The 13,649-nt window shown below is 40.8% G+C and overlaps 1 protein-coding gene across 1 annotated transcript in view; it reads left to right on the top strand.

Annotated features, from left to right (window-relative positions):
* The first annotated feature begins 227 nt into the window (after positions 1 to 227).
* The window catches only part of LOC110466382 (major surface-labeled trophozoite antigen 417-like), a 22,532-nt gene continuing 9,110 nt past the window's right edge, over positions 228 to 13,649 (top strand). Inside the window, exons 1-9 of the mRNA XM_021522832.1 lie at positions 228 to 408; positions 1,177 to 1,344; positions 2,266 to 2,427; positions 3,841 to 3,999; positions 6,037 to 6,204; positions 6,409 to 6,579; positions 7,639 to 7,803; positions 11,524 to 11,682; positions 12,368 to 12,532. Coding sequence (XP_021378507.1) covers positions 339 to 408; positions 1,177 to 1,344; positions 2,266 to 2,427; positions 3,841 to 3,999; positions 6,037 to 6,204; positions 6,409 to 6,579; positions 7,639 to 7,803; positions 11,524 to 11,682; positions 12,368 to 12,532 — 1,387 coding nt within the window. The 5' untranslated portion in view covers positions 228 to 338. The remainder of the gene's footprint in view (positions 409 to 1,176; positions 1,345 to 2,265; positions 2,428 to 3,840; positions 4,000 to 6,036; positions 6,205 to 6,408; positions 6,580 to 7,638; positions 7,804 to 11,523; positions 11,683 to 12,367; positions 12,533 to 13,649) is intronic.

Below are 13,649 nucleotides of genomic sequence, written 5' to 3'. Positions count from 1 at the left end.
GCATGCCTCTAGTGATTGTTCAATCAATGCTTGTCATGTCTCTAGTGATTGTTCAATCAATGCTTGCCATGCCTCTAGTGATTGTTCAATCAATGCTTGTCATGCCTCTAGTGTCGCCTGTCGTAGTCGTGCAGAAACGCTATACATTTTCTTTGAATTTTTCTTGATAGCCGGTGAATGTTCAAAAACAGCAAATTCCAACTTAATTTGAAAAAAATATAATAATAGTGGCTTTGTTGGTTTTAGGTGACTGTCCTGCTGGGACTAAGAGAAATGATGATGATACGGCATGTGAAGGCTGTCCTCTTGGGACGTTCCAGAACCTGCCGCAGCAGAAGATGTGTCACACTTGTCCAGACATTAAGTCCACACGCCTTGAAAACTCCACAGATTCCTCAAACTGTGAGAGTAAGTAGGGACCAATATTAAGTAGTGGGGACATATGGTGTAAATGACGAACAGTAGTTTAGAGAGAGATTATGGTATTTAGTAGGAGACAGTCCTTGAGGGGAAGGAAAGTAACAAAGGTGGTAATTTTTGTTTTTGGCGGGGTGAGGAGGGGGGGGAGGTTAAAGGGTAAAAAGGGTATGTATGAGTACGAATATGAGATTAGTCTGTTGGTCATCCTTGGGGCACAAACAAAGATAGCAGGGGTTAGCCTTGGGAGACTGAGAGTAAGCAGGGGCCATCCTTTGGAGACTGAGAGTAAGCAAGGGACATCCTTGGGAGAATGAAATTATGCAGGGGCCATCCTTGGGGAATGGTAGCAAGCCGGGGGCAAAACTTAGGGAAATGATAGTAAGTAGATGTCCATCTTTGAGAGACTGATAGTAAGAAGGGTACGATCCTTTGGAGAATGATAGTACTTAGGGAGTCATCCATGCAGGATGATAGAAAGCAGGGAACCGTCCTTGTACAACTGTACGCAAGCAAGCAGGGGTCCATCCATGGGAAACTGTGGGTAAGCAGGGGCCATCATAAGGGGACTGAAATAAAAGCCGTTCCATGTGCGCTTCGTGAATGACATAAATCTTCAATATAGCTTGGATGACGTGTGTTATATTATGATAATGAAATTATCATTATCATTATAGAGAGCTTGCTCTCTATAGATTGGCATTGTATTGCGACAGAGGAGCTTTATGTTTTAACAAGTATTTGTTGTTTTGTATCAAGTTTTCTGTGCCAGTGGGAAGGAAAAGTTATCAAACGGAACCTGTAAGGACTGTGACATAGGTTATTTCAAAGACAACGATATTGGTAAATTCTCCATGTGTACACTGTGTGGAAACGGCATGATCACTTCCGGCACGTCGACGAAGAAGGAAAGTGAATGTACAGTTGGTAAGTTTCTGTTCATAATCAAAAGGAGAATAGCTTTATATATAATTACATGAAATACAAGTTCTAGAAATATAACATCACCTTCACGATATGATACAGAAATGCGTTTCATCATAGGTTAATAAGGACGAATAACTCCACTGATTGTGATAAAACCACCCATAGTAATAACACAATACATTGTAAACTAGTATATAAGCCTCACAGTATAGTTTTAATTAGTGGACTTGTAGGTTTGTCCTTACGCAGATCAACGCTAATTACTTGAAGACTAGAGGACGTGTATAACTGCTTGTAGACTAGAGGACGTGTAGGTTTGTCATTACGCAGATCAAAGATAACTTCTTGTAGATTAGAGGACGTATAGGTTTGTCATTACGCAGATCAAAGATAACTGCTTGTAGACTAGAGGACGTGTAGGTTTGTCATTACGCAGATCAAAGATAACTGCTTGTAGACTAGAGGATGTATAGGTTTGTCATTACGCAGATCAAATATAACTGCTTGTAGACTATAGGACGTGTATGTTTGTCATTACGCAGATCAAAGTTAATTGCTTGTAGACTAGAGGACGTGTATGTTTGTCATTACGCAGATCAAAGATAACTGCTTGTAGACTAGAGGACGTGTAGGTTTGTCATTACGCAGATCAAAGATAACTGCTTGTAGACAAGAGGACGTATAGGTTTGTCATTTCGTAGATCAAAGATAACTGCTTGTAGACAAGAGTAGGTATAGGTTTGTCATTACGCAGATCAAAGATAACTGCTTGTAGACTACAGGACGTGTAGATTTGTCCTTACGCAGATCAAAGATAACTGCTTGTAGACTACAGGACGTGTAGGTTTGTTCCTACATAGATCAACGTTAGTAAGTTATTTTTAAAGCTCTGTTTATAATTATTTGTTGTGTGTGTTCCAGCCAATTGTACTGCCGGACAGAAGCTTGATGTCAACATGAATAGATGCGTGGACTGTACCAAAGGGTATTACCAACCTGATAAATGGGAGACTTCCTGTATAGAGTGTCCGCCTCTAAAGACTACAATGGACAAAAAGGCTACAGGTGTCGAGGATTGTATTTGTAAGTGTGCTTACATATAAGTATATATGAATATGTCAAAAAAGCTGGTCTTATGGGTTTCCTGATACGAAGTTTCATGCAACAAATTGCAATCGGCTTTTGTCCCTCGTCCGCTATCCGTCTTGCGTAGTGCTTCTGTAAAAAAAATACGTTTTATTTTCTTCTTAAAACGCTTGGCCGATTGCCAATAAATACGTACAGACGCTTTCATAGCTTTTAAAACTGAACCAGAATTGTGAGTTATTGTCTCTCCGACTACACCAAAACGTGAATGGAGGAGCGAAATATGGTCCAATAGGCTAGCATTTTAGCAACCTTCTTCTTCAGACCTATATATGATAGAGTCAGTTACAAATTACAGTCTACGGATGGAAAGTTCGTAGTGTGCTTTTTGAAATTATAAGTGTTATTGCCTCTGATTCACCCATTCGCAGAGCGTTAGACAACCTAATACAAACACTACCCTTTGGGTTGGGGATTTTTCTGTCAAAGCCTCGAGATAAGGAAAGAATATATATTAATGTAACCTTCAAAATCGTTATCCCAATGGTTCCTTCATGCTTTGTGATGAATATAACGTAAACAATAATTGTGACATCAAACTGAGGTGTTCTAACTAGGACTTCGTATGCAATGAGCTCAGTGCTAGTGTCATATCTTTCTAGTTTAACAGTTCTTGCTTGGTATACACATACTGGTTCGGCCTATCGCCACACTTTTAGAACAGGAATGGCAGTGTGAGTCACTGAAATACCTAAAAACTTTGTTGATGCCAAATGTCTTTACTGCAAAAATTAAAATGACTTCTCAGAGGAAAACATCCAAACGTATTTCTGTGGTTTGAAGCTGTTTTTTTTCCAGCATTTCTGTAGCTAAGATAAACCCTTTCTGAAAAAAGACCCAATACCTTTCGGACCTTTTTGAGAAATAATAAAGATGCAAAATAAACACAATGTAATCAACAACATTGTTTTTAAACAGAAAAAAGTCAACAGCGGGCCTAGATCGGGGCCCGTATTCAAGAAACCGTTCTCATGCTCAAACTCCGATTATCTGCCCATCCCCAATTCCAATTTCTCTCTCTGGTGATAAATATTTTGAAGAATTTTAGAGAAGCTAAAAACTGAATACCGTTTTCAATATTTACACTTGACTTTTTTATGACTACGAGCCCGGGATTCGAACCCTGGATTTAAGATTGATACACCATCGCTCTTTTTGTCATCGTTCTAATATCCTTGGCTACATGATAAACAATAGAGCCGAGGCCCGACTGTGCTACAGTTATATATAAACGGAAGTTAAGTGGATGTTTCGTACAACGTTTAACACACAACGCAATGGGGCGGGGTTCCTTTAGTGTTAATGATGAATGATCGTCGGTTAGTTACAGTGAGGTTTTGTCTGTTACAGTACAATGTCCACCGGGCTTCCAGGATGTGGGAGGCAGTTGTACAGAGTGTCCACGAGGATATTTCAAGGCTGAAACAGCTGCCACAACCTGTACTATGTGTCAGAACAACATGATAACCGCAGGAAATGGTTCAACCTCTGCCAGCGCCTGTATAGTCCGTAAGTCTGTTACCTTGGTAACACTGACTACAAGTCTGTAAGAGGACCTGGGATACATAAGTAACAACTTTGTATAGGACATGGAAAACAATGGCTGTTAATACCAATACAGTGCTTCGCTTCATTGACTGTCAATCTCAACCGAGACCTGGGTAACATTGAAATTAAACCCCAATACATACCTTGTTTAATTTTACTGTGAATCCATATACAGGCCTTGGTTACACTGATTGTAAATCTAAATATCTGTGGTTCATTTGACGGTAAATCCGACTACAGACCTGGGTTACATTGACTGTCGATCCCAAAAAATCCAGGTTACAGTGACCGTTAATCTCAATACAATCGGTAGTTACATTAACGGTAAATCCCTATATATCTAGGTTACAGTGACTGTTAATCCATATACAGACATTGACCACATTGACTGTAAATTTATAAACATACTTTGGTTACATTGACTGTTAATCCAAATACAGACCTTGGTTACATGGACTGTTAATCTATATACAGACCTTGGTGACATTGATTGTTAATCCACATACAGACCTTGGTGACATTGACTGTTAATCCATATACAGACCTTGGTCACATTGACTGTTAATCTATATACAGACCTTGGTCACATTGACTGTAAATCCATATACAGACCTTGGTGACATTGATTGTTAATCCACATACCGACATTGGTGACATTTATTGTTAATCCACATACAGACCTGTGTTACATTGACTGTTAATCTATATACAGACCTTGGTGACATTGATTGTTAATCCATATACAGACCTTGTTGACATTGATTGTTTATCCATATACAGACCTTGGTCACATTACCTGTAAATCCATATACAGACCTTTGTTACTTTGACTCTTAATCTATATACAAACCTAGGTTAGAGTGACTGTTAATCCATTTACAGACCTTGGTTACATTGATTGTAAGACAGTCCTTTGGAACATTGACGGTATATCCCAATAGATGTAGGCCACAGTGACTTTTCGTAGTCACAATAACCAAAAATGAAAGCATATGATGAAACCAATAATTGAAGGTTATGTGTTGAATGGTATGATTTTGATACAATGTACATGTATGTTCAATACACTAACAAACGATACTTATATGTCATTCTTTTATCATGTTTTACGCTATGTCGTATCATTGTGAATTAGAAACCTTTTTCATGGTGATTGTTAAATATTATTTGTTAGATTCAATTTCTGAGGAACTTGCCATTAATTAATTACATTTGTACTGCTCTTATTTAGAAGATGTGACACTTTGGTTATTATAGGAGCTTCAATCTTGTTCTTATCTACAAGAGCGTCTTTTTGCACTCATCTGTTGGCCTTATCCAGAAAATCTTTCTTTTTGGACTCCATTATTGCTTGTTTTTCATCCGCCGCTTTTCCGAGAAAATCGGCAATTATTGGTATTGGTGTGAGTTTCTGGAGATCAGTCCAAATGTGCCATAAATGGTCCGTTTCAACCGAATTCGATATACGCATACAAAATGACATGTTTGAAGTGGAACATTCTTGTATGATAAATACATCTAATCCATGTAGATTGTTGAATTGGTTCCTGATGAATATCGGCTTCAAATGGTCAATTTTCAACAACATTTGATATGACACGCATGCGGCTATGTTCAATTGCCAAAGCGCTTCATAATCCATGCGTCAATTTGATTCTGATTGGTTGGTATGTTTTTGTGCAATACCTTCCTTACAAATGGTTCGATTTCAATAAGAAGATATATGCACATAAGTAATGGCAAAAATCATACGAAATTTTATCGCGAATGGGATGAATGTACATTCATGAATAATTATTGAGACCGTATTCTGTTTGGTTTCCGTGTAATAACAGCCCTTAACATATTGTTTTTGTTTCCATTTTGCATACATGTACGTATTGGCACCAAGCTATAGCATTATTTTAAAGTTGGGCTTACTTATGAGTTGGTCTAACTGTCGTTAGAGTTATTTCCTAAAAAGGACGATTGACTTTGACAGAATGGTTTATTTTACAGCTGGGTGTCCACCAGGCTACTATCTTAACCGAACAGTGGTTCCCATGGGCTGCAGACAGTGTGGGTACGATACTTACCAGGATGAGAAATGGCAGGATACGTGTAAGCCATGTTCAAATGGCAAAGTCACCCTTGGTATCAACGCAACCATGCCTTCCGATTGTGTCTGTAAGTCACCAACACCGGTTTCTATAAAAAGGAATTTTGTAGTTTGATTTACAGAAATTCAATATTACTTTTTTATGAAAATTCGTACCATAAACCTCAATGGTATTACAAACTTTCCCTCATTCATGTAAGAAGAATTCTTCATTAAGCAAATCATAGATAGGTTGTTTTAATCTCTTTAGTGTATTATGCGTTTGTTTTTAGTTGACTGTGCCTCTGGATCAGAGTACAGCTCTGCTACCGTGTCCTGTAACCTCTGTACCCGTGGCTTCTACAGAAACCGATCTGACCGCGCCCAAACTAAGTGTAATATGTGTCCAGCTGGGCTGATCACTGAGACGACTGGTGCCACTTCCCAGGCTGAATGTAACATATGTAAGTGTCTCGTTGTACATGTACAGCCTTTGTGCAGTAAGCTGATAACCCACATGGGTGGCGATGTGTAACATGAGTCACACCTTACATCATTTAGGGTAGTGGGATGATAACCCACATGTATGGCGATGTGTAACATGAGTCTCACATTACATCATTTATGTTAGTGGGCTGATAACCCACATGTATGGCGATGTGTAACATGTGTCTCAACTAAGAGGTATTTAGGGTAGTGGGCTGATAACCAGCATATGTGGCGATGTGTAACATGTGTCTCAACTAAGAACATTTAGGGTAGTGGGCTGATAACCCGCATATGTGGCGATGTGTAACATGTGTCTCAACTAAGAGGTATTTAGGGTAGTGGGCTGATAACCCGCATGTATGGCGATGTGTAACATGTGTCTCAACTAAGAGGTATTTAGGGTAGTGGGCTGATAACCCGCATATGCGGCGATGTGTAGCATGTGTCTCAACTAAGAGCATTTAGGGCAGTGGGCTGATAACCTGCATGTGTGGCGATGTGTAAATTGTGTCTCAACTAATAGCATTTAGGGTAGTGGGCTGATAACCAACATGTGTGGCGATGTGTAAAAATTGTCTCACATAACATCAATAAGGACATTGAGGATAGTGGAGTTTTATTTCACATATAGGTTTTTGTGTTATACTATACATGGGATGTGTGTTATATTTGACACAGTGGGATGTTTGTTATATTCGACACAAAGGGATGTGTGTTATATTTGACACAGTGGGATGCGTGTTATATTTTTCACAGTTGGTTGTATATGTTATTTGTTACCCAATAGATTATATGAGACATGTAAGAAAGTCTGTGTTTGAATGGTTTTTTTTACACGGATGACTGTACGCTATAATTAGCAAAGTAAAACTATATGTGACAAATTGGGTTGTATAATATATTCTAGATATTGAGTTTGATGTTATATTAGACACAGTGGGATGTGTGTTATATTTGACGCAGTCGGAAGTGTGTTATATATTACAATTGGTTGAATGTTATATTTCACATATTTGGTTTTATATTTTACACAGTGGGCTGTGATGAACATGGGACCTATAGTGATACTGCCACCCTTACCTGTAAGGACTGTCCCATCGGTACCTACTCTAATGAGAAGTGGAGATCCTCTTGTATTCCCTGTCAGGACGGTTATACCACGCAGTTCACTAAATCAAACAACTCATTTGCTTGTCAACGTAAGTAATATCATTAGAACACTTGTCTATTACGTTTAACAAGTGGTATAATATTTAGTGAGGTGGGTTTCCCTTATATTAAGCACGCCTATAACGGAGGTTAATGTTGTCAACCCGGCGTCGTTATCGGCACGCCTATAACGGAGGCTAATGTTGTCACCCCGGCGTAGTTATCGGCACGCCTATAACGGAGGCTAATGTTGTCACCCCGCCGTCGTTATCGGCACGCCTATAACGGAGGCTAATGTTGTCACCCCGGCGTCGTTATCGGCACGCCTATAACGGAGGCTAATGTTGTCACCCCGGCGTCGTTATCGGCACGCCTATAACGGAGGCTAATGTTGTCACCCCGGCGTCGTTATCGGCACGCCTATAACGGAGGCTAATGTTGTCACCCCGGCGTCGTTATCGGCACGCCTATAACGGAGGCTAATGTTGTCACCCCGGCGTCGTTATCGGCACGCCTATAACGGAGGCTAATGTTGTCACCCCGGCGTCGTTATCGGCACGCCTATAACGGAGGCTAATGTTGTCACCCCGGCGTCGTTATCGGCACGCCTATAACGGAGGCTAATGTTGTCACCCCGGCGTCGTTATCGGCACGCCTATAACGGAGGCTAATGTTGTCACCCCGGCGTCGTTATCGGCACGCCTATAACGGAGGCTAATGTTGTCACCCCGGCGTCGTTATCGGCACGCCTATAACGGAGGCTAATGTTGTCACCCCGGCGTCGTTATCGGCACGCCTATAACGGAGGCTAATGTTGTCACCCCGGCGTCGTTATCGGCACGCCTATAACGGAGGCTAATGTTGTCACCCCGGCGTCGTTATCGGCACGCCTATAACGGAGGCTAATGTTGTCACCCCGGCGTCGTTATCGGCACGCCTATAACGGAGGCTAATGTTGTCACCCCGGCGTCGTTATCGGCACGCCTATAACGGAGGCTAATGTTGTCACCCCGGCGTCGTTATCGGCACGCCTATAACGGAGGCTAATGTTGTCACCCCGGCGTCGTTATCGGCACGCCTATAACGGAGGCTAATGTTGTCACCCCGGCGTCGTTATCGGCACGCCTATAACGGAGGCTAATGTTGTCACCCCGGCGTCGTTATCGGCACGCCTATAACGGAGGCTAATGTTGTCACCCCGGCGTCGTTATCGGCACGCCTATAACGGAGGCTAATGTTGTCACCCCGGCGTCGTTATCGGCACGCCTATAACGGAGGCTAATGTTGTCACCCCGGCGTCGTTATCGGCACGCCTATAACGGAGGCTAATGTTGTCACCCCGGCGTCGTTATCGGCACGCCTATAACGGAGGCTAATGTTGTCACCCCGGCGTCGTTATCGGCACGCCTATAACGGAGGCTAATGTTGTCACCCCGGCGTCGTTATCGGCACGCCTATAACGGAGGCTAATGTTGTCACCCCGGCGTCGTTATCGGCACGCCTATAACGGAGGCTAATGTTGTCACCCCGGCGTCGTTATCGGCACGCCTATAACGGAGGCTAATGTTGTCACCCCGGCGTCGTTATCGGCACGCCTATAACGGAGGCTAATGTTGTCACCCCGGCGTCGTTATCGGCACGCCTATAACGGAGGCTAATGTTGTCACCCCGGCGTCGTTATCGGCACGCCTATAACGGAGGCTAATGTTGTCACCCCGGCGTCGTTATCGGCACGCCTATAACGGAGGCTAATGTTGTCACCCCGGCGTCGTTATCGGCACGCCTATAACGGAGGCTAATGTTGTCACCCCGGCGTCGTTATCGGCACGCCTATAACGGAGGCTAATGTTGTCACCCCGGCGTCGTTATCGGCACGCCTATAACGGAGGCTAATGTTGTCACCCCGGCGTCGTTATCGGCACGCCTATAACGGAGGCTAATGTTGTCACCCCGGCGTCGTTATCGGCACGCCTATAACGGAGGCTAATGTTGTCACCCCGGCGTCGTTATCGGCACGCCTATAACGGAGGCTAATGTTGTCACCCCGGCGTCGTTATCGGCACGCCTATAACGGAGGCTAATGTTGTCACCCCGGCGTCGTTATCGGCACGCCTATAACGGAGGCTAATGTTGTCACCCCGGCGTCGTTATCGGCACGCCTATAACGGAGGCTAATGTTGTCACCCCGGCGTCGTTATCGGCACGCCTATAACGGAGGCTAATGTTGTCACCCCGGCGTCGTTATCGGCACGCCTATAACGGAGGCTAATGTTGTCACCCCGGCGTCGTTATCGGCACGCCTATAACGGAGGCTAATGTTGTCACCCCGGCGTCGTTATCGGCACGCCTATAACGGAGGCTAATGTTGTCACCCCGGCGTCGTTATCGGCACGCCTATAACGGAGGCTAATGTTGTCACCCCGGCGTCGTTATCGGCACGCCTATAACGGAGGCTAATGTTGTCACCCCGGCGTCGTTATCGGCACGCCTATAACGGAGGCTAATGTTGTCACCCCGCCGTCGTTATCGGCACGCCTATAACCGAGGCTAATGTTGTCACCCCGCCGTCGTTATCGGCACGCCTATAACGGAGGCTAATGTTGTCACCCCGCCGTCGTTATCGGCACGCCTATAACGGAGGCTAATGTTGTCACCCCGCCTTCGTTATCGGCACGCTTATAACGGAGGCTAATGTTGTCACCCCGCCGTCGTTATCGGCATCAACCTTCAGGTAGAAGTTATTTTGCAAGATATTTTTCAAGCAGTTTTAAATCTTTATAGTCAAGAGACTGTTGACGTAATAAGGCTGAGTCATGCATTTGACGTTAAAGCAATGTGCTGAACCTTTTTTCATATCTAAGGGCCAAAAACAGCTCAACAGGACTACGATCACGTCTCTCAATACGGTCTTACGTAGACTTGGTCAAAGGATTTTTAAGCAAGTTTTCAGACAGTGTTTAAATTCCACAAGCTTTAGGCCGTTGTCTATAATAAGGCATGTGTATGGAGTGTAAAGCGTGTGCTATTTTGTTCCCCGTAAGGTTTGTGTGCAGTGTTGGATCACCAGTCGCAATAAACTGTTGAATATAAGTCTGAGGCATTTATACATAGTGCAAGCAATGTGCTGAACCATTATTCATATTCTTGGGGCCATCTTTATATTTAATTCAATTTGGCGTGGGACATTTTTTAATGCCGTGAAACTTTTAAATCTCTTTCATCGTTACAATATATTGTAATATTTGGATATACATCTAAATATGACAATGTAATTTCACTGTAGTCCATATCTTGTATAGTTACTATTTTTGTACACGGAAAATGATACTCAAACTATCTCAGTTTACCATCGAGACCCCGTTAGGATACATGTACTGATATTTACTAACTTATAATATATCACGAATAGGCGAGAAATACTGTTCTCCGACAGCTCCTGTTCATGTCAGCTGGTTTATATAGGTAGGATTTGTATTAGGTAGGTAACTTTACATTTCGTTCAGTAATATTGTTTAGTCAGAACAAAACTTATATATAGTTCGGTATTGAACATATTTAGTTATTAACTATATGGTTCAGTTAAGTAAAAAAAACCTTTTTTGTGTTTAGTAGTTTTATGTATTTACTTATATTATTAAATGGTTCAGTTAAGTAAAGGTTCTTTTATATTGTGTTTTACAGTAACCAGTTAAATTGTCATAAATCAATGGTGATCATATATAGGCTCCATTTATCATCATTGGCCACTGTCTGGCGTTTTTGTTGTACAGGAGATTGCCCTGCCGGAACACATTCAGTAGGCGCCGCCTGTTTAGCCTGTCCAAAGGGAAACTATCGTAACAAGAGTGAGTCCTGGATGTGCAGGACGTGCCCAGACGGTTTTACCACACTCACAACCGGTGCCACGAGTGCTACGGAGTGTACAGCCTGTATGTAATTTTCATTTACTCAGCTCAGTTTCTCCTAAAGTTGCCTGTTCTTCACGTATTGCAACATAACGATTTGTTATACATATTTTAACACTTACTGAGATCACAAAACGTTATAGTATTACATTTATATAATTTTTGAATAGAAAAATAGTAAAATCCAGTGTTTAAATTTACTTTTTCCGAATAAGCATTAGATCAAAAGTATAACACGCAACACTTGGCTACATGAAAAAATCTGTTTTATCGGCGTCCCAAACAAAGGCCGTGGCTAACAGTTTTAATGTCAACAGATGTTTTTGACTTTGTGTATGTCAGTTGGATTGGACATCAGAATAGGTCTATTCAAATAAACAGTGTAGGGGAGATAACTCCATGACTACAAAAGACTAAGATGAGTTCTAGACAGCCGGAACATAAAGTCAACGTTTTGAAGAATTATAAAGTTAAATAAGTATTTAAGGTAGATGGATCTCTTTTACAAAAACATTATTGTTTAATGCAGAACAAGTACAACAATAAAATACCCTGAATGCTCTAGTCTAAGAGTACACACTTGGTTTGTTTGTCACAGAAATAGAATACCCTGAATGCTCTTAGAGTACACACTGGATTTGTTTGTCACAGAAATAGAATACCCTGAATGCTCTGGTCTAAGAGTACACACTGGGTTTGTTTGTCACAGCTCCCTGTACTGCTGGGTTCAAGTTTGTGGTCGGGAATGGAGGTAGCTGTGTTAATTGTCCTTTCAACACCTACCAACCCACTGCTGGTGCATTCTCCTGTATCGCCTGTCCTGATGGCGGCTACACCATGACAGCAGGAAGTACCAGTATCACCCAGTGTCTAAGTAAGTCAAATTTGTCATTTCATAAGAATCTATTTTGGGATATAGTATGGTGTCTGAGTCATTTGTCCATTTTACTTTTGTTTCCCTCCAAATTAAAGTTTTGACCTTTCAAATAACATGAAATCTAATAAACTCTTCCTATGGCGTAAATATATATAACGTGGGAACATGGAGTTAAAGTATATTTGAACCACATATGTAGTTGTAATATATACTTTAGCCACATATGTAGTTGTAATATATACTTTAACCACATATGTAGTTGTAATATATAATTTAACCACATATGTAGTTGTAATATATAATTTAACCACATATGTAGTTGTAATATATAATTTAACCACATATGTAGTTGTAATATATACTTGAACCACATATGTAGTTGTAATATATACTTTAACCACATATGTAGTTGTAATATATACTTGAACCAAATATGTAGTTGTAATATATACGTTAACCACATTTGTAGTTGTAATATATACGTTAACCACATATGTAGTTGTAATATATAATTTAACCACATATGTAGTTGTAATATATACGTTAACTACATATGTAGTTGTAATATATACGTTAACCACATTTGTAGTTGTACTATATACGTTAACCACATATGTAGTTGTAATATATACTTAACCACATATGTAGTTGTAATATATACTTTAACCCCATATGTAGTTGTAATTTATACTTTAACCACATATGTAGTTGTAATACATACTTGAACCAAATATGTAGTTGTAATATATACGTTAACCACATTTGTAGTTGTAATATATACGTTAACCCCAAATGTAGTTGTAATATATATTTCAACCCCATATGTAGTTGTAATGTATACTTTAACTCCATATGTAGTTGTAATATATACGTTAACCATATATGTAGTTGTAATATATACGTTAACCACATATGAAGTTGTAATATATACTTTAACCACATATGTAGTTGTAATACATACTTGAACCAAATATGTAGTTGTAATATATACGTTAACCACATTTGTAGTTGTACTATATACGTTAACCACATATGTAGTTGTAATATATAGTTTAACCACATATGTAGTTGTAATATATACTTTAACCCCATATGTAGTTGTAATTTATACTTT

The sequence above is a fragment of the Mizuhopecten yessoensis genome, unplaced genomic scaffold (genome assembly GCF_002113885.1).
Source record: "Mizuhopecten yessoensis strain PY_sf001 unplaced genomic scaffold, ASM211388v2 scaffold1669, whole genome shotgun sequence".
NCBI lineage: Eukaryota > Metazoa > Mollusca > Bivalvia > Pectinida > Pectinidae > Mizuhopecten > Mizuhopecten yessoensis.
This window is presented reverse-complemented; position numbering and strand designations above follow the sequence as displayed.